Here is a 22,114-nt window from a genome sequence, read left to right on the forward strand (position 1 = left end):
TCTATTTATTCTACTATTTTAAGTTTAGAGAAATGTCTTTGGTACATAACAGCTGTATACGTGTGTGTGGCCACCATGGGACTACCAAGTTGCATTGTTCTTTGAATTGTTTAGGATAACAGGAAGAAAAAAATAGCAATTCTTTTTACCTATATTTCACCCATTTCACCGATCAACGTGGTTTTTTAAAAAATATATATATGAATATATGTATATAGCTAAAATATTAACATCTAGCAACTTCTTATAATAATCACAAGCCACATTTACATATATAATCATGTTGGATTACATGATATGACATACTGACCTCATCTTTGCCAGGAAGTCATAAATTCAAAGATAAATAACATAACCAATAGTGACAAATCATGCAATAATAATACAATTGAATTTTTTCAATCAAGGTGGAAGACAAAATTCATTTTAGAAAACTTCCTTTAAGAATTGAATCTTAGACAGGATTTTTAAAATGGAATAGATCATGGTTTGGCATAAAGTAGGTGCTAATTGTTTCAGGCAAAAAAATGGCAGACTAGTATCTCAAAGCAGAATGGGATAAAGCCATAAATCCAAAACTACTGAGTAGATTTGTTTCCGTGGATCAAGAGATAGAAGTCAAATAATAGAAGGGCAATTGATGGAGGATTTTGAAATCTATTACTAAATGTCATAATTTGGTAATCACAGAAATAACCAGTTATATTTGAGATTGAAATGACTTCTAATGTATAAGTACATACAGATTAATTCTCTTGGATGAGATGGTTTATATACACTTTTTACTGGGGGAGCTTGGTTTGAAAATGTATTTTGACTATATGAAGTTACAATGCCTGGAGAATAAAGTGAGCTACCTTTTTATTTATTGAGTTAGTTTATTATTTTGGCCTACTTACTCAAAAGACTATAATTAGATAAGCAAGAATTAATTGTGTCAATTATATTTGTAATAAGTACTTTAATAGTTTCACTGTAATACTAATTTTTGTTTTATGAAATAATTTTTGAAATTTTCATTCATATTAAATTTACCATTGTCATCATTATTAAAATAACAATGGAGAAGTAGCAAAGTTGTGTTTCCCTAGTTATTAAGAAGTTGTAAATGCATTCATTAATTTATTAATTTTGATTTTTTCCAAGCAAATCTATGTGAACAATATCTGATTTTTTCCAAAACTGAGTTGACATCTTAAATATACTTATAACATGAGGGAAATGTGCAAAATGATTTGACTGTACTGCAGTTTGAAAATATGCCTTTATTAAAATGTTTTTGTGATTTCATCTATGGTTATTAGGAAATTCTAATAATCTTTGACTCACCTTGTCTATAGGGCTCTTGTTTAAAAATGCATGATATAGATGGCTCTGTTTTGTGGTTGGAAATTCACAGACGATGCTACAAGAGTGCCCCTTGGAGATGAAGGTGGATATATCAACGCCAGCTTCATTAAGATACCAGTGGGGAGAGAAGAATTCGTCTACATTGCCTGCCAAGGACCTCTCCCTACAACCGTTGGAGATTTCTGGCAGATGATTTGGGAACAAAAATCCACAGTGATAGCCATGATGACCCAAGAAGTAGAAGGGGAAAAAGTCAAATGCCAGCGCTATTGGCCTAATGTCCTAGGCAAAACAACAATGGTCAGCAACAGGCTTCGACTGGCTCTTGTGAGAGTGCAGCAGCTAAAGGGCTTTGTGGTAAGGGCAATGACCCTAGAAGACATTCAGGTACGTGGATTAAATCTTTCCATGATTACGTCAATGTGTTTCTGAATAAAAGCCAGTGACTTCTTGGGTCCCATTTCAGTGGAACTAATTCCATCTACTATCCTTAATCTAATATAAGCTTAAATGTGACCCTCTTCATGAATTCTGCCAAATAGTCTCCTCCAGTATGTACTGCATTAAATGAAAATGATAATACAGGACTTTTACAGGATCAACCATCATCCTTTGCTTTGTGATAGATAGCACAGAATGGCTCAGAAGCTATGTGCTGGAAACATATTTTTCAGGTCAAACCTCTAAGTAGACTCAATAAAACTGTTTTTTAAAACCCTCTAAGTAGCAAATATTCCCCCATAAAGACAATGTATTTGGTAATATAGGAACAATTGTAGCATAAATATTTGTTAGTCACATAATTCCTATTGCAGCCACCTAAGCACTGAATAAATTTAGCTTGAATTAGATAAGTGGGTATACCTTAAGTAAAGCTGCTACTGTTTCCTCACCTCCACACCCCTTCACTTTATTTCTTTCCTCCACCCAGTAATACTCAGTTTAAGTAATGTGTTTCCTATTGGCATTTTAACTTTGTTAAAGAAACAGAATAATTTTACTTCCATAGAAACAAAACTTACTGACTCAGTGTTATTGGTGGCATGTAAACATAGCCTGAGAAATTCCTTCATGATTTTTGATTTGTGGTTTTACAAAGAATTAAAGATTATACTTCCTTATTCATTTACACCAGCCTACCCATTACTTATGCTAGCACAATTGTTCAATATTCCTTAAATGACTTGTTTATTTAATCAACACATGTTTATAGAGCTTAGTTAGGCCCTGTTATGGAATATAGGGATTCAGAAGTTAACAACACAAACAAAAGGAAATCCCTGACTTCATGGACCTTACTTTCTAATGAAAAGATACTGGTGTTGATGATGCTGTGAGAAAAAAATCATCACAGGGATATCTGGGGGGAGGGAAGCATTTCAGTTAGAAAGAGCAAGTGCAAAGGCCCTGAGACTGAACTATGCCTAGTGTTTTTAAAGAACCAGAGAGGTCCCTATGGCTGGAGCAAAGTGGCCAGGAGCAAGAGGTTAGGTCTGAGAGGTAGCTGGGCCACATCATGTAGCACTTTCAAGCCACTGCAATGACTGTGGCTTTTATCTAAGGTGAATTTGAATTGGGATCATTAAAAAAAGGTTGCTATTCATATCAAAACATAAATTTGCTTTTAGGGTTTCCAAAAAGTCGTTTTTACCAATATTTAAAGTGTGGATCTAGTAACCTCGTTGATAAAGGCCCTCAGTGTGTTGTTTGATGGAGTCTCTCTTTCACTTTTCCTTGTATCTAATCCAATGGCCAAGTCAAAATTTAAAAGGACAAAATAATAATAAGAACTAATTATATGTGAACAACGTAGTATGCCTTTATCTACTTATTCTGTTGTACAATTTCAGACAGGAGAGGTGCGACATATTTCTCATCTGAATTTCACTGCCTGGCCAGACCATGCTACACCTTCTCAGCCAGACGACTTGCTCACTTTTATCTCTTACATGAGACACATTCATAGATCAGGCCCAATCACCACACACTGCAGCGCCGGCATTGGACGTTCAGGGACCCTGATATGCATAGATGTGGTTCTAGGATTAATCAGTCAAGATCTTGAAGTGAGTACTCAGAATTTTTTTTATTTATCAGTTTGTATGAATGACAATTTTCTTACTACATAGAATTGTATTTTAATAAAGGTTCAAAACTGCATAGGCCATAATCAAGAAGAAATAATACTTCAAACTTATATTTATTTTACTGGGTTTTTTGTTATTGTTACCTATAGGTGGGAAATACTTTTGTTATGCAAATTGATGTTAAATAGTCTATCTCTAAACAATTACTCCCAATTTTTAAAATTATTACTAAGTAAACAAAGCTAATAAGAGTATAATCTTACTTAAAACCTAAATTAGTATAAATCACGCTTAGAATGTTAGAATATCTTAGTACACATAATATGTAATTAAAATCATTACCTCTTGAAGAATTTGCCAAAAACAGTTCTGTCTTGCTCTTCACACTCTCATGATAATTTAAGTAGGACAAATGAAATAGTCTGTTTCTCCCTTGGGAAAATAAAAAGATCAGGAATTTTATTCTGAGCAGCAAAATGTAGGAAAAATACTTTGCCTTTTTTTTTTTTAATGGAGATATTAGAAAGTCAAATTTCAGAGGGAAGAGCATTTCTGTGGGGGATTTTCAAATAGAATAACCTTCCTAATTCTTAAAAAAAATCATAAATAAAATTATCAAATAATGGCAAAGTCAGTTCACCAACTTAATTTTGTCCAGAACAGTTTCTCAAGACTGCTAGAAGGGGAAGGAGATTGGGGTGCAGAAATCTATGTAAGCCACTCCTTAGTGAATCTTTGGGTTTCAAATTCAGTTATCCTTTTTATTTAACATATAGATTCTGTTTCCTTTGGCAGTTTGACATCTCTGATTTAGTGCGATGCATGAGACTACAAAGACATGGAATGGTTCAGACAGAGGTTAGTGTTGGCTGGTGCCTTCTAATGAAGATTTTTGTGCAAATATTTCCAGACTATCTTTTTTAAATGCTGCCTTTTAGTTTAAAAAATGAGGAAATGCAATATCTACAATGAATAGATTACAGAGAATAGGATGGTATATTGGGGGCAAAAATTGGGGGTGGTACAAAATAGCATGTAATTAGTGGCATTCCTTCCCCATTTCCAACCTAAAAAAGAGATAAAAGGTAATCTTGCTACAGAAATTTCCTGAGAAGGAATGGATTCAACAGCATTGACCAGAAGGCAGGAAGGGAGGATGGAGTTGTTTAGCTTGGAGAAGGCACTCTTGGGAAAGTGTTCATTTATCCTCTGTTTTGATCATTTTCATTTCTCTTACCTAAAGTCCAAATATGGGTTAAATCACCCACTGACCTACAGACTTGGGTCCTTCCCAGGGACTGTATTACTTAGAGTGTCTGTCTGCTCTTCATAGTTCCATTATCCTTTTTGTTTGTATTGGGGGAGGGATGTGGAAGCTAGTTTCATATATCTATAAATTCATTTATCTCTACCTCTTGAAGAATATAGAAGTTTATTACTATTTTTAAAATTTAAATTTGCCTACTTTCCCTTCATATACCTTTTTAATTCAAATTAAGTCTCCTAAGTATTAAGCTGATTCACAGTCATATTTTTCTAGGTAACAAAAACATACTGATCTGTGTAAGCAGTTCTTTAGACCCAGGAAGTTCACTTGTTTAACAGATGTTTATTAAGTGCCTACTATATGCCAGGCACTCTTCTAGATGCTTGGAGCGTATCAATGAATAAGATGAAGATCCCTGATGGAATAACAAAGATCTTCTAGTGGATGGTGATGAGGAAAGCAGACAATAAACCCATTAACTGAGTAGACGATATAGGATCTTTGAAATTGATAAGTGCTTTAGAGGGAAAAAGTAGGGTAAAGAGGATGAGTCATGGCAGGTTGGGGTGCTATTTTAAATAGAGTGGCACCACTGAGGATGTAACCCTTGAGCAAAGATTTGAAGGACGTGAAGCAGGTGGTCACGCAGATGTCTGGGGTTAAGAGCCTTTCAGGCAGACAGAACCACCTGTGAGGACGTCCAAGGTGAGAGTGGGTCTTGTGTGTTTGAGAATAATCATGGCCAGGGTGTCTGAGGTGGAGGCAGCAGGAGGGGAAGTGCGAGAGGAGGTGACGGGGCCAGGGCCTGGGCTTTCCTCTGAGTGAGATGGGGCCATCGCAGGATTGTCTGTATAGAATGACATGATCTGACTCCCATTTTAAAGGACCACTCTGGCTGCTATGTTAAAACAAGACCAAATTGAATTAGGAAGGAGGGTGCAGGGTTAGAAGCAGGAGGTTGGTTAGGTAGCAAGCAGTGGTGGCCCAGATTGGAGTGGTGAGTGTGGATGTAGGGAGAAAAGGGCATTATGTGAAGTGTTTGCTAATGGATTGTTTGTGGCGTGAGAGAAAGTCAAGGATAAATGTGTGAAAAATGTGGGCAAATTAAAATTCAGATGGGCAAAAGGAAATAAAAGGGTTACTTGTATTCCTCTTCTTCAGAGTTGTTAACATTTTAGGCAACATTCTGAGCATTCTTTAGTGCACAGTGTATGTGCTCACATGCACACAACTGTTTTAAATGAGATTCAACTGTAGTTATTACTGTTACTTTCCACTTAGTATACTGTAAATTTCTCCCATTTATTTTCAGGCTCATTAATTCCTTGCCAAATAACAGGAAAACTCAGATCCCTGCACTATCAACTTAGTAGAGAGTTAATTTCACTGAAAAAGTTAATTTTCAAAAACACATTGATTTTTGAAATCAAAAATATTCTTTTGTTCCAAAATATTTAAAGACAGTTATTTTGTGTAGTTTCTTGGGTATTAATTTCTTGACATTTCAAAACATCAAGACGAGTTCAATAAGTCTAGAGGAAATTTTGTAGGAAGTTTATTTTTCCATTATAAAAGCAAATCATAAAAATCACCAAAGCACAAAAAAATAGAAGTGGTCCACCCATCAGAGACAACTTCAGTTAGCACTCACCACCCACCCACAAGGCTTCTTCCCTCCACATTTTGTCAATCTGGTTTCTGTTTCTTATAATTTTTGTGACAGTGCACAATTCTATGTCCTGCTTCTTACATTCAACCCTATGACATAATTTTTCATGTTTTCAAAAGTACTCAAGCATCACTTCCAGTAGTGGTGAAGCTATATATATATTCACATTATACATCTAAACTCTTCTCTCCCTCTCTTTTTTTTTCCTCTTTTTTTTTTTTTTGGTGGGGGGGTGCTATAGGATCAGTATATTTTCTGCTATCAAGTCATCCTTTATGTCCTGACACGTCTTCAAGCTGAAGAAGAGGAGAAAGAGCAGGCCCAGCCTCTGAAATGACATGACAAGAACAGCCTTCTGGATGTCTGTCCACTTCTCTCCTAACTTCCAGCAGATGCTCCTGCTGTCTATTTAAAATAAAGATCACAGGGCAGTAAGTCCATAAAACATCATTATGTTTATTCTCCTCTACCTTAGAGGGGCATTCTTAATAACAATAAATAATGGTAAATGCTGTATTTTTACAGCTACTTTAACCTGTGATAATTATCAAAGATTTTTTTAACACTAACTGAATAAGGCATATCTTAGGGATGATTAAGGCAGCATTTGACTATAGCTGACATTGTTACAAGGACACACTGAGACTATTTTTAATGCACCAATCTTGTTTATAGCGAAATTATTTTCCAGTATTTTTTAAAAACTAGAGCTATTTTATAGGGGATACTTGAAACCAGTATTTAAGCTTTAAATGACAGTAATATTGGCATAGAGAAAAAGGTAGCAAATGTTTACTATATCAATTTCTAATGTTTACTATCTAGAACTTCCTGTAATATATTTATATACTTTTTCATGAAAATGGACATATCAAATGTTTGTAACTGCATCATGTTATACATCATCTCACTTTGTAAATAAAAATACACATTAAAACATGAACAAGCCAAAAGTGTGTGCAGACAAGTTAAACATTTTCAGTGCGCTATTTTTTTTTTTTTTTTTTTTTTTTGCGGTATGCGGGCCCCTCACTGCTGTGGCCTCTCCCGTTGCGGAGCACAGGCTCCGGACGCGCAGGCTCAGCGGCCATGAGCTCACGGGCCCAGCCGCTCTGCGGCATGTGGGATCTTCCCGGACCGGGGCACGAACCCGTGTCCCCTGCATCGGCAGGCGGACTCTCAACCACTGCGCCACCAGGGAAGCCCAGTGCGCTATATTTTAACAACATTCCAGGCCTCTGGGAAGGCAGGAACTTCTGGACCCCAACTTCCATATCCCTACTGGGTGCCGGTTGTGCCAGCCACAGGCCCTGGGAGCGTTGTCAGAACTCCTGGTAGATCTTCTCCGGGCTCTGATGGTGAGGATCAAGTACTGACTAACAGTGGCTAAGAAATTCATTCTCCCTTCCTGCTGCCTTCCTGTGAGCCTGACTGGTACATAAGTCAGAATTTTCAAGTCTTAGTTGTTGTAAAACTCAGACTATCTCATGAAAGAAAACAATATCACACTACCTGGGAGGTTTATATTTGATTCTGCCTAAAGGGAAGAGATCAGCTTCAAAGAACCTGCTTCTGATTCTCAGTACTGAACGTATTTCGCTAACTCCTAATTGTGACAGCATTCCTCCACTCAGTCGTGAGTGACGCCATCCCAAGACCCCAGAAACTGCTTGGTTCCTTCTCATCAGATTGACCAATTCTGAGCTAGTTAACTGGAATTTCTGATCTTACCCAAGTGCAACGATTTTCTGGGACCTACTCCTGAAGAGCTGAGGCTATTTAAGGGCAGAAGACAGTGTCAGGAAATGCACAAAACCCCACAGGGATATGTATGACTCCTCGCTGGGTAGCAAGTTTGAATCCTACCTCAGAAGTGGCTCTGAATCTGGCAAGAGAAGTATCACCACCATCACTTCCACTTCAATCAGGACAGTTTCTACAGATTGAGTTGTAGCTAAAGATTTGGAAAAAAGGTTTCTATTGCTTTAAAAGATTTTTAGAAACTACTGAGTGAGTTGGAATCATGAGACCTTGTTTTCCTGTCATAAGCACAGGAAACAAGGCCAGCAGGGTCCAGGAGCCAGTACAGCTGGAGGTGATTAGCTACCATGTGAAGTCAACAGAAATAGAGGGGGAAAGCTGGAGAAGGATCCTTTGTCTGGAAAGAATGTAGCTAGGAAATGGAAACTGTGGGAAGAAAATGTGGGTTTCGATTTACAAACCCTGAATGGAAACTTTTTTTTTAATAAATTTATTTATTTTTGGCCATGTTAGGTCTTTGTTGCGTGCGCGGGCTTCTCATTGCGGTGGCTTCTTGTTGTGGAGCACGGGCTCTAGGCACATGGGCTCCAGTAGTTGTGGCACTCAGGCTCAGTAGTTGTGGCTTGTGGGCTCTAGAGCGTAGGCTCAGTAGTTGTGGCACACGGGCTTAGTTGCTCCGCAGCATGTGGGATCTTCCCGGACCAGGGCTTGAACCCAAGTCCTCTGCATTAGCAGGCGGATTCTTAACCACTGCGCCAACAGGGAAGCCCTGGGAACATAATTACAGTAAAAATGTTACTGCCCTCATCTGGGACGTGGCTCCACTACCATGGAATGGGGTGAGCCATTTGCTAGGGCCACGCTGGTTAGAAAGCATGGCGAAGCCACAGAGCCAGGGTGGCACATGGAGACACTCCAATAGCCAATGAATGAATAAATACTACTTGGCTCCTAACGCACATTAGATAGCTAAGTACTATAAAATATACACCCAAACGTATAATGGCTCATACATAATAGAAGTTTATCTAAGAGATCTGGGCAAGAGAACAGCTCAGCAGGGCAGCTCTCCTCCCTCTGACTGTTAGGAACCCAAGCTGATGGAGTTTCTGTAATCAACACATAGCTTCCAAGGTCATCCTTGGAATCATCGTTTCCATTTCCCCAGCCAGAAACAGGGGAAAGAGTAGGGACACCTGTGGGGGATTCTTTGAGCTGGGCAGGCCTGGAAACAAAGCACATCACTGCCATTCATTCTATCAGCAAGGACTGGCCAAATGGTGGCCCTGTGCACAAGGAAGCTGGGAAATGAGTTGGCTGAGCAGCTGATTCCCAGTGACAGACAACTCTCTGCTATAGAAGGAGAACCACAAGTCGTGATGGAATCTATTTATAAAACTGAACTAAAGTTGTATATTTTAAAAGAATATCTTAATTTAAAAGAATATCTTAATATAGTCACTGCAAGATTGGATACATTATTTTGTCCCTAAGTTTGGTATATGTCATTAGTAGAAATATTTCTGTATTATGATAAAAAGAAGAGAAATGGCTATTGAGAAAAGGTCAGGTGTTCACATCTGTGGTTCCAAACAGCCTGCTAGATCTCTTGGTTTTAAGTCTGTTTGGGACTTCCCTGGTGGCGCAGTGGTTAAGAATCTGCCTGCCAATGCAGGGGACACAGGTTTGGTCCCTGGAACAGGAAGATCCCACATGCTGTGGAGCAACTAAGCCCATGTGCCACAACTACTGAGCCTGAACTCTAGAGCCTGTGAGCCACAACTACTGAGCCTGCACGCCACAACTACTACTGAAGCCCATGTGCCCTAGAGCCCATGCACCTCAACTACTGAGCCCACACGGCACAACTACCAAAGCCCGCGCACTCTAGGGCCTGTGTGCTGCAACTACTGAGCCCACAGGCTACAACTACTGAAGCCCATGTGCCTAGAGCCTGTGGTCTACAACAAGAGAAGCCAACGCAATGAGAAACTCGCACACCACAACAAAGAGTAGCCCCTGCTTCCCACAACTAGAGAAAACCCACGCACAGCAACAAGGATACAAGACAGCCAAAAAAAAAAAAATGTCTAGTTATCTAAATGCAATGTGATACATCCAAGAAATGAACAACTCACCAAAGCAGTCCTTCAGTCAGATGTCTTGATCGTGGACAATGTGTTCCCATTTTACATAATTCAGGGTACCTTGTTATGGAGGAGATAAATGTAACAAATAATGCATTGACCTGCATAATATTTTAAAGCCAATCTAAATTTTAATATATCAATTTTGAATTGCAGTTGACTGCAAGTAAGCAAAAACTAGCCCTACAGACTTACACAAATTAGAGGTTTCTTTCTTTAAGAAAACAAGTTCAGAAGTAGACAATTGCTGGGATTGATTCTACAGTTCAGTAATGTCAGATATAGTCCCATATGTTTATTTCTGCTTTTTTTTTCCTTTCCTGAGGAGACATAGCCAAAACATTATTGCTAAGACCCATGTCAAAGAGCATACCACCTATGTCTTCTTCTAGAATTTTTATGGTTTCAGGTCTTATATTTAAGTCTTTAATCCATTTTGAGTTTATTTTTGTATATGGCATGAGAAATAGTCTAGCTTGATTCTTTTGCATTTATCTGTCCAGTTTTCCCAACACCGTTTATTGAAGAGGCTGTCTTTTTCCCATTGTATATTCTTGCCTCATTTCTTGTAGATTAATGCCACATATGAGTGTGGGATCATTTCTGAGCTCTCTATTCTGTTCCATTATCTATGTCTGTTTTTGTGCTAGTACCGTAGTGTTTTATTACTGTAGCTTTGTAGAATAGTTTGAAATCAAAGTGTGTGATGCTTTCACCTCTGTTCTTTCTCAATATTGTTTTGGCTATTCAGTTTCTTTTGAGTTTAATACAAATTTTACAATTATTTGTTCTAGTTCAATGAAAAGTTCATTGGTATTTTGATAAGGATTGCCTTTGGGTAGTACAGTCACTAACAATATTAATTTTTCCAATCCATGAGTACAGTATATCTTTCCATTTGTTTGTGTCATCTTCACTTTCTTTCATCAGTATCTTACAGTTTTCTGAGTTAATGATCTTTTACCTCCTTAGATTTATACCTAAGTTTTTTGCTTTTTTGTTTTTTTGTTTACCGGTACGCGGGCCTCTCACTGTTGTGGCCTCTCCCGTTGCAGAGCACAGGCTCTGGACACGCAGGCTCAGCGGCCATGGCTTACGGGCCCAGCCACTCCACAGCATGTGGGATCTTCCCAAACCAGGGCACGAACCCGTGTCCCCTGCATCAGCAGGCAGACTCTCAACCACTGCGCCACCAGGGAAGCCCTATACCTAAGTATTTTATTCTTTTTTGATGTGATTGTCAATGGAATTATTTTCTTAATTTCTGCTTCTGATAGTTTGTTGTTGGCATATAGAAACACAACAGATTTCTATATATTAATTTTGTATCCTGTAACTTTACTGAATTCATTGATGAGCTCTAGTTCTAGAAACACCAGTTGTTTTCTGGTGTTGTCTTTAGGATTTTCTATGTATACTATCATGTTATCAGCAAACAGTGACAGTTTTACTTCTTCCTTTCCAAGTTGGATTTCTTTTATTTCTTTTTCTTGTCTGATTTTTATGACTAGGACTTCCAATACTATGTTGAATGAAAGTGGCAAGAGTGGGCATCCTTGTCTTGTTCCTGATCTTAGAGGAAATACTTTAAGCTTTTTACCATTGAGTATGATGATAGCCGTGTGCTTGTCATATATGGCCTTTATGATGTTGAGGTATGTTCCCTCTATACCCACTTTCTGGAGAGTTTTTATCATAAATGGATGTTGAATTTTGTCAAAAGCTTTTTCTGCATCTATTGAAATGATAATATGATTTTTATTCTTCAGTTTGTTAATGTGGTGTATCACATTGACTGATTTGTGGATATTGAACCATCCTTGCATCTCTGGAATAAATCCCACTTGATCATGGTGTATGATCCTTTAATGTACTGTTGAATTTGGTTGAGGATTTTTGCATTTATGGTCATCCGTAATAGTGGCCTGTAATGTTTCTGTTTGTATGTGTGTGGAGGGGGCGTATCTTTGTCTGGTTTTAGTACAAGGGGACACTGGCCTTATAGAATGAGTTCAGAAGTGTTCCTTCCTCTGTAATTTTTTGGACGAGTTTGAGAAGGATAGGTGTTAACTCTTCTTTTTTTTTTTTTTTAATATTTATTTATTTATTTATTTGGTTGCACCAGGGCTTAGTTGTGGCATGTGGGCTCCTTAGTTGTGGCATGCAAACTCTTAGTTGCAGCATGCATGTGGGATCTAGTTCTCTGACCAGGGATCGAACCTAGGCCCCCTGCGTTGGGAGCGTGGAGTCTTAACCACTGTGCCACCAGGGAAGTCCCTTAACTCTTCTTTAAATGTTTAGTAGAACTCACCTGTGAAGCTGTCTGGCTCTGGACTTTTGTTTGTTGAGATTTTTAAAATACTGATTCAATTTCATTGATAATTGAGATAATTTAGATAATTGGGCTGTTCATATTTTCTATTTTTTCCTGATTCAGTCTTGAGATATTGTGCATTTCTAGGGCTTTGTCAGTTTCTTCTAGGTTGTCCATTTTATTGGTGTGTAATTATTCTTAGTAATCTCTTATGATCCTTTTTTTTTTTTTTTTTTGCGGTATGCGGGCCCCTCACTGCTGTGGCCTCTCCCGTTGCAGAGCACAGGCTCCGGATGCGCAGGCTCATGGGCCCAGCCGCTCCATGGCATGTGGGATCTTCCCAGACTGGGGCACAAACCCATGTCCCCTGCATTGGAAGGCGGACTCTCAACCACTGCGCCACCAGGGAAGCCCCTTTTTTTTTTTTTTTTTTTTTTTTTTTTGCCACACTGCATGGCATGTGGGATCTTAGTTCCCCACCCAGGGATTGAACTCATGCCCCCTGCAGTGGAAGTGCAGAGTCCTAACCACTCGACTGCCAGGGAATTCCCACTTATGATCCTTTGTATTTCTGTGGTGTTGGTTGTAAATTCTTTTTCATTTCTGATTTGGGCCCTCTTTTTTTCTTGATGAATCTAAAGTTTTATCAATTTTGTTTATTCTTTCAAAGAAATAGCTTTTAGTTTCATTGAACTTTTCTATTTTTTTAAGTCTCTATTTCATTTATATCTGCTCTGATTTTTATTATTTCCTTCCTCCTACTAACTTTGGGTTATGTTGGTCTTTTTTTTTTTTTTTTCCTTTAGGAATGAGGTTAGGTTGTTTGAGATTTTACTTGTTTACTGAGGTAGGCTTTTATCACCATAAACTTCCCTCTTAGAACTGCTTTTGCTAAAAGATTTTGGATCATTGTGTTATTTTCACTTGTCTCCAGGTATTATTTCATTTCCTCTTTGATTTCTTCAGTGACCCACTGGCTGTTTAGTAGCACATTGTTTACTGTCCACATTTGTAGGTTTTGCAGGTTTTGTTTTTTTTTCTTGTAGTTAATTTCTAGTCTCATAGCAGTGTGGTCAAAAAAGATATTTGATATGATTTCAGTTTTCTTAAATTTACTGAGACTTGTTTTGTGGCCTAGCATTTGATCTATCCTGGAGAATGTTCTGTGTATGTGCCCTTGAAAAGACTGTATTCTGCCTTTGGATGGAATGTTCTATATAAATATCTATTAAGTCCATCTTGTCTAATGCATCATTTAAAGCCAGTGTTTCCTTATTGATGTTCCATCTGGATGATCTATCCATTGAGGTAAGTAAGGTGTTAAAGTCCCCTACTATTATTGTGTAACTGTCAATTTCTCCCTTAATGTTTGTTAATATTTGCTGTAAGTATTTAGGTGCTCCTATGTTGGGTGCATACATACTTATAATTTTTATATGTTCCTGTGGGATTGATCCCTTTATCATTATGTAATGTCCTTCTCTGTCTCTTGTTACAATCTTTGTTTTAAAGTCTATCTTGTCTGATATAAGTATTGGTACCCCAACTTTCTTTTGTTTCTCACCACTCTTATTCAACATAGTTTTGGAAGTTTTAGCCACAGTAATCAGAGAAGAAAAAGAAAAGGAATCCAAATCGGAAAAAAGAAGTAAAGCTGTCACTGTTTGCAGATGACATGATACTATACATAGAGAATCCTAAAGATGCTACCAGAAAACTACTAGAGCTAATCAATGAATTTGGTAAAGTAGCAGGATACAAAATTAATGCACAGATGTCTCTTGCATTCTTATAAACTAATGATGAAAAATCTGAAAGTGAAATTAAGAAAACACTCCTATTTACCATTGCAACAAAAAGAATAAAATATCTAGGAATAAATCTACTTAGGGAGACAAAAGACCTGTATGCAGAAAATTATAAGACACTGATGAAAGAAATTAAAGATGATACAAATAGGTGGAGAGATATACCATGTTCTTGGATTGGAAGAATCAACATTGTGAAAATGACTCTACTACCCAAAGCAATCTACAGATTCAATGCAATCCCTATCAAACTACCACTGGCATTTTTCACAGAACTAGAACAAAAAATTTCACAATTTATATGGAAACACAAAAGACCCCGAATAGCCAAAGCAATCTTGAGAATGAAAAACGGAGCTGGAGGAATCAGGCTCCCTGACTTCAGATGATACTACAAAGCTACAGTAATCAAGACAGTATGGTACTGGCACAAAAACAGAAAGATCAATGGAACAGAATAGAAAGCCCAGAGATAAACCCACGCACATATGGACACCTTATCTTTGATACAGTTGGCAGGAATGTACAGTGGAGAAAGGACAGCCTCTTCAATAAGTGGTGCTGGGAAAACTGGACAGATACATGTAAAAGTATGAGATTAGATCACTCCCTAACACCATACACAAAAATAAGCTCAAAATGGATTAAAGACCTAAATGTAAGGCCAGAAACTATCAAACACTTAGAGGAAAACATAGGCAGAACACTCTATGACATAAATCACAGCAAGATCCTTTCTGACCCACCTCCTAGAGAAATGGAAATAAAAACAAAAATAAACAAATGGGACCTAATGAAACTTAAAAGCTTTTGCACAGCAAAGGAAACCATAAACAAGACCAAAAGACAACCCTCAGAATGGGAGAAAATATTTGCAAATGAAGCAACTGACAAAGGATTAATCTCCAAAATTTACAAGCAGCTCATGCAGCTCAATAACAAAAAAACAAACAACCCAATCCAAAAATGGGCAGAAGACCTAAATAGACATTTCTCCAAAGAAGATATACAGACTGCCAACAAACACATGAAAGCATGCTCAACATCATTAATCATTAGAGAAATGCAAATCAAAACTACAGTGAGATATCATCTCACACCAGTCAGAATGGCCATCATCAAAAAATCTAGAAACAATAAATGCTGGAGAGGGTGTGGAGAAAAGGGAACACTCTTGCACTGCTCATGGGAATGTGAATTGGTTCAGCCACTATGGAGAACAGTATGGAGGTTCCTTAAAAAACTACAAATAGAACTACCATATGACCCAGCAATCCCACTACTGGGCATATACCCTGAGAAAACCATAATTCAAAAAGAGTCATGTACCAAAATGTTCATTGCAGCTCTATTTACAATAGCCCGGAGATGGAAACAACCTAAGTGCCCATCATCGGATGAATGGATAAAGAAGATGTGGCACATATATACAATGGAATATTACTCAGCCATAAAAAGAAACAAAATTGAGTTATTTGTAGTGAGGTGGATGGACCTAGAGTCTGTCATACAGAGTGAAGTAAGTCAGAAAGAGAAAAAGAAATACCGTATGCTAACACATATGTATGGAATCTAAGGGGGAAAAAAAAAGGTCATGAAGAACCTAGGGGCAAGACGGGAATAAAGACACACACCTACTAGAGAATGGACTTGAGGATATGGGGAGGGGAAAGGGTAAGCTGTGACAAAGTGAGAGAGCGGCATGGACATATATACAGTACCAAATGTAAAATAGATAGCTAGTGGGAAGCAGCCACATAGCACAGGGAGATCGGCTCTGTGCTTTGTGACCACCTAGAGGGGTGGGATAGGGAGGGTGGGAGGGAGGGAGATGCAAGAGGGAAGAGATATGGGAACATATGTATAGGTATAACTGATTCACTTTGTTATAAAGCAGAAACTAACACACCATTGTAAAGCAATTATACTCCAATAAAGATATTAAGAAAATTAAAAAAATAAAAATAAAGTCTATCTTGACTGATATAAGTATTGATACCCCAGTTTTCTTTTGTTTTCTATTTGCATGCAATACCTTTTTCAGTCCCCTCGCTTTCAGTCTATGTGTGTCTTTTGATCTGAAGTGGGTCTCTTATAGGCAGCATGTATATATGTCTTTTTTCTTTTTAAATCCATTCAGCCACTTTATGTCTTTTGATTGAAGCATTTAGTCCATTTATATTTAAAGTAATTATTAATAGGTGTATACTTACTGGCATTTTGTTCATTGTTTTCTGGTTGTTTTGAAACTCTTTTTTGTTCCTTTCTTCTTCTTTTGTTCTCTTCCCTTAGAATTTGATGATTATCTTTAATGTTTGGACTCCTTTATCTTTTTTGTGTGTGTATCTATTTTGGATTTTTTGTTTTGTCATTCATTACCATGAGGTTTAAATATAACAAGCTCTGTACACACATATATATATAAACATATATATACATATAAATTTAAGTTGATCTCAAGTTCAAATGCATTGTAACAGCCCTACATATTTGCTCCCTCTCCCCACATTTAATGTGTTTGACATCATATTTCACATCTTTTGGTTTTGTGTATCCCTTAACTAATTATTTTGGATATGGATGATTTTAATACTTTTGTCTTTTAACTTTCTTACTAGCTTTATAAGTAGTTGATCTACTACCTTTACTGTATATTTGCCTTTACCAATGAGATTTTTCCTTTTGTAATTTTCATATTTCTACTGTGGCCTTTTCTTTTCCACTTAGAGACATCTCTGTAACATTTCTTGTACAGCTGATTTAGTTGTGCTGAACTCTCTTAGCTTTTAAAACTTCTCTGTAAAACTCTTTCTCTCTCCTTCAAATCAGAATGATAGCCTTGCTGGGTAGGGTATTCTTGGTTGTAGGTTTTCTCCATCACTTTGAATATATCATGCCACTCCCTTCTGGCCTGCAGAGTGTCTACTAAAATGTCAGCTGACAGTCTTATGGGAATTTCCTTGTATATAACTAATTGCTTTTCCCTTGCTGTTTTTAAGATTCTCACTTTAATTTCTGTCATTTTACTTACAATGTGTCTTAATGTGGACCTCTTTAGGTTGATCTTGTTTGGGACTCTCTGTGATTCCTAAGCCTGAATGCCTGTTTTTTTCTTCCCGGTTTAGGGAAATTTTCAGCTATTATGTCTTCAAATATGTTCTCTGCGCCTTTCTCTCTCTCTCTCTTCCTCTGTGACCCCATAATGTGAATGTTAGCATGCTCGATGTTATCCTGGAGGTCTCTTAAACTGTTTTTTTGTTTGTTTGTTTTTCTTTTTCTTCTCAGCTTAAGTGATTTCCTCTGCTGTCTTCCAGTTCACTGATCCATTCTTTCATATCATCTAATCTACTGTTGATTCCTTCTAGTATTTTTTTTATTTCTGTTCTCGTACTCTTCAGCTCTGTTTGGTTCTTTATATTTTCTAGCTCTTTGTTAAACTTCTCACTGTGTTCATCCATTTTTCTCTTGAGTTTGTTGAGCATCTTTATGATCGTTACCTTAAACTTGATTGGGTACATTGCTTATCTCCACTTAGTTTTTCTGGGATTTTGTCTTGTTCCTCATTTGGAACATATTTCTTTGTCTCTCCATTTTGCCTCATTCTCTGTGTTTGTATGTATTTGTATGTATTAGGTAGGTTGGTTATGTTTCTCAATCTTAGAGAAGTGCCCTTTTGTCGAAGACATGCTATGGGTCTGAGCAGCACACTCCTCTCTGTTCACCAGAGCTATATGCTCTATGGGTTCCCCCTATGTTGGCTGCATGGGCCCTTTTTCTATGCCAGGGCTGACTACAGTGGGCACGCTGTTAGGCAAGGCTGGCGCTGGCCTGGTTGCCTGCCAGGCCCTGCCTAGTGCGGTGGCTGCTGGCCCACTGGTTGGCAGTGTTAGGTCCCAGTGTGGTTGGCTGCACAGCCTAGAGACTGCCAAAACCAGAGCCAGCCCTTTGGTAGACTGGGCAGGGTCTCAGGGCAGCTGGCTGCAGAGCCCAGGGCATCGCAGGACTGGTTCCAACCCGCTAGTGGGCAGCATATCATCCTTTTTAAGAAAGGAAACTGAAGTTCAGGGGGATTATCACTTGCTCAACGTTGTCCAAATAACAGATTCAATTCTAGGACTACCTGGCTTCAACACACAAGTCCTGAAGCGTCCTAGCTCTTTAAGTGGATCACAACAAGTAGCCCTGGCAAAGACCGTGTTCTTTACACTCTGCTACCTCAAATATCCACCTGGCTCTTTTCCAGACACAGAGCTGGACTCATTCTGCTTAACATTATTTCTCTGGCCCCCTCTTCTGAGCTTCATATAGGCCCTGCTTTTATGAATGCATGATTATTGAGATCAGTTAGAATACAATTTATTCAGTTAGAGCATTTGTTTAGTTACATTCTTCTTTTTAAAGATAATGTGTGGCCTCCTGGACAACTTGACTATTTCTAGTTCTTCTCAGTAACATGTTTACATACCATCTCTGGAAATGGCAGTCTTCCAATGTGACTACTTTCAAACCCTTACATTGATTTGTGTTGTTTCTGTCTTAATGGATGGCTTTTGGTAGACTTCTCTCCAGACCTGTCCTGATTGTGGTAAATACTGACCATGCAGTTAATACTTCAGAATGGAACACTGGAATTTACCACTTTATGTTAGGTGCCTATGTAGAGGAACAATTTAGAAATTCCTTTTTTGTGGATCCTTTAAAACTCACTCATGGTAATGCTTATTTTAGAACTGGGGCTCTCTGAACATATAATTCTACTATGTTCACTGCAGCAGTTGAGAATTAACAATCATGTCACACATGTGTGTACTTCTTTTCCATATAAATATACTTGTGACACCCAATGGGGCTCTTTGTGTACTACCACAAAGATGTCCTTACTTGTGAAAATACCATAATCATTGTCATTATATATATAACCCACAAGTTCTTGAGTATACTTACAAAATAAAATTGTAAAGCACTAAATCTCAGACAATACACTTTCTCACACTCCAAAATTTACAAATAGAAAAAATGGAACCAAATGGAGTCCAACAAAAACACATTATATAGGAAGTTATGTGATGAAGGTGGCATTTCATATCTGTAGAGAAAAGATGAATCATTCAATGTATGATGTTAGGACAATTAAATTCTTAACACGCCATAGAGAAAAATAAATTCAAAATGGAATAAACATGTACATATTTAGTCCAAAGTTATAGAGAAATATATGGGACATATTTTTAATAATATCAGAATAGAGAAGGAGGATGGGTTTTATCTACTGACAGTATACACAGCAGCTAGTAAGTATGTGTATTAACCCCAAAAAAGAACTCCCTGAAAAGGGGCCAAATACATTCTCAAAGAGGGGTGGGTCCTTTTCCAATTCACAATCCACACAAAAGTATAAATAGTCTAACATTTGACAGATATTAAGGTCAAAAAACATTTTTTAAAAGATTAATAAAGTGGTATATATAAAAAATACAAAACTTCCGTACAGCAAAAGAAATTATACAAAAATAAAAAGACAAACGAGTAGGTAAAATGTTGACAAAACATAGAACAAAGGGTCACTGTCTGTTTTATCAGTTAAAAAGGAAAAACTGCAATAGAAAAGCAGGCAAGGGGACTTCCCTGGTAGCACAGTGGTTAAGAATCTGCCTGCCAATGCAGGGGACATGGGTTTGAGCCCTGGTCCGGGAAGATCCCACATGCCATGGAGCAACTAAGCCCATATGCCACAACTACTGAGCCTGCGCTCTAGAGCCACGAGCCACAACTACTGAGCCCACAAGCCACAACTACTGAAGCCCATGCGCCCTAGAGCCCGTGCTCTGCAACAAGAGAAGCCACCGCCATGAGAAGCTTGCACACCATAAGGAAGAGCAGCCCCTGCTCGCCGCAACTAGAGAAAGCCCGCACGCAGCAACGAAGACCCAAGGCAGCCAAAAAATTAACTAATTAATCAATCAAAGGCCATTTCTTTAAAAAAAAAAAAAAGCAGGCAAAGTACATGAACAAGCAAGCATCCATGAAAAATACTCTGCTTCACTTCATTGTATAATTTTAACAATGCAATAAATGAGGTATTTTCACAAAGCAGAATGATCATTCTTAAGACTGGTGTGACTGTGGAAAAACCAGACACTCTCAGGCACTGCTGAACAGTGTTGCCAGAGAGCTCACTGCCCAACATTTTAATGTGCCTGGTTGCACATTTTCAAGTCTAGAAAATGATCCTACAGAAACACTTGCATGAAGGCACAAGTGTCTGTAGTGGCACCGTAACACCAAGTTGAAAGCTATCTAAATGTCCATGACTAAGGGATGGTTAAATAAATTATAGACCTTTCATGCACTGAAATACTTCTGTAAAGCCACTGTTCTAAGGAATGAGGTAGGTCAATGTAGACTACCATGTAACGATGCTCCACAATATTTCATGAAGTGACTTATGAAACAGTATATGTGGAATGATCTCAATGTTTTTTGTTTTTTGGTTTGTTTTTTTTTTTTTGCGGTACACGGGCCTCTCACTGCCGCGGCCTCTCCCGCCGCGGAGCACAAGCTCCGGACGCGCAGGCCCAGCGGCCAAGGCCCACAGGCCCAGCCGCTCCGCGTTATGGGGGGATCCTCCCGGACCGGGGCACAAACCCGCGTCCCCTGCATCGGCAGGCGGACTCCCAACCACTGCACCACCAGGGAAGCCCTCAATGTTTTTAAAATGACATAATGCATAAATGTATATTAGAAGAATATACATTGTGTCTATCTCTAGGGAGTAAAAATATTAACTTCAGGTGTTCATTAAGTTCCCTCGAGGCTCGTGATTACATCTATAAATCTAAAAAGATTTTCAAGCCCTTAAAAAAAACAATCATTTGAGAAAAGACCCCATTTTTATAAGAGCTGTATGCTTCCTCCCCAATGCCCCAAAGGACTTGCCCAAAGTCGAGAAGTCAAGTGGGTCCAGACTCTGTCCTTGCCCTGCAGTATGAGGTGACATCTCCTCTACACAGAGTTCTAACTCTTGTGAGGTTAAAATTCACAGCTTGACGACTTCACATAACAATGGGGATCACTCTTCACTGTATGGGAAGACAAGAACACACAAAGTAGCTAATAAATCTGTTGTGTAAACCCCCAAAGAACCTGAAATAGGCAGAGCATATTCTCAAAAGGGGATCCTGTGACAAATCACAGTCCACACAGAAATATAAATATGTTGACATCTGACAGGCAAACATTCCCATAAGCCCTGCCAACGAGATTCACTCATCAGCTCTGCACTGTCTTTACTGGCCACTGAGGAAGACAGGGACCAGTCAAGCCAGCAAACCCCTACTTGGCACATGAGATCTGGCCAGTTGGCATGACAGCCCTGTGGAGATCCATGGGCCCTGATGGCCCAGGAGTTAGAGCAGCTTCTTCATTCACCTCCAAGAAAGCACTGGTCTCTTTGGGAGAAGTGGATTTCTTCTTAAAGCGGGCTTCTACCCTTAAAGCGGGGTTCTTTATTCTGTGTTTGATCTTCAGTGTCCTCTTGTACATCTTATATGCTAGGTGTTAAAACATACCAGTATTAAAAATCACTTTAGCAAAGACTATAATTTGGTGACATTGTGCACTTGTCAATACTTTGGGGGTTTGTTTGCTTTGGATCATATATGTATAAACACACAGGAAAAAGAAGGGGAAAAGAAAAAACTACAGAGCAAAA

At 38.4% G+C, this 22,114-nt stretch overlaps 2 protein-coding genes across 28 annotated transcripts in view; one reads left to right on the top strand and one right to left on the bottom strand.

Moving 5' to 3' along the window:
* The window catches only part of PTPN13 (protein tyrosine phosphatase non-receptor type 13), a 247,129-nt gene extending 225,858 nt beyond the window's left edge, over nt 1-21,271 (top strand). For all 12 annotated transcript variants that reach the window (XM_073805434.1, XM_019926679.3, XM_019926680.3 and 9 more), the window contains 4 exons: nt 1,400-1,737; nt 3,201-3,416; nt 4,233-4,295; nt 6,615-21,271. In XM_073805434.1, the coding sequence (XP_073661535.1) occupies nt 1,400-1,737; nt 3,201-3,416; nt 4,233-4,295; nt 6,615-6,710 (713 nt within the window). In that variant the 3' untranslated portion in view covers nt 6,711-21,271. The remainder of the gene's footprint in view (nt 1-1,399; nt 1,738-3,200; nt 3,417-4,232; nt 4,296-6,614) is intronic.
* The window catches only part of SLC10A6 (solute carrier family 10 member 6), a 47,642-nt gene that overhangs the window by 6,782 nt on the left and 18,746 nt on the right, over nt 1-22,114 (bottom strand). For 2 of the 16 annotated variants that reach the window (XR_012332101.1, XR_012332102.1), the window contains exons 6-8: nt 21,340-21,953; nt 10,273-10,341; nt 3,780-3,869 (exon numbers count right to left, since the gene is read on the bottom strand). Coding sequence is in view for 3 of the 16 variants with exons in the window: in XM_004320886.4 (XP_004320934.1) it covers nt 21,736-21,953 (218 nt within the window). In the remaining 13 variants the exon portion in view is untranslated. Of the gene's footprint in view, nt 1-1,329; nt 10,342-19,347; nt 19,490-19,604; nt 21,954-22,114 lie in introns of those variants that run through there. The other 14 variants (XR_012332097.1, XR_012332096.1, XR_002174701.2 and 11 more) reach the window with 13 other exon arrangements.

Source organism: Tursiops truncatus, chromosome 5 (genome assembly GCF_011762595.2).
Source record: "Tursiops truncatus isolate mTurTru1 chromosome 5, mTurTru1.mat.Y, whole genome shotgun sequence".
NCBI lineage: Eukaryota > Metazoa > Chordata > Mammalia > Artiodactyla > Delphinidae > Tursiops > Tursiops truncatus.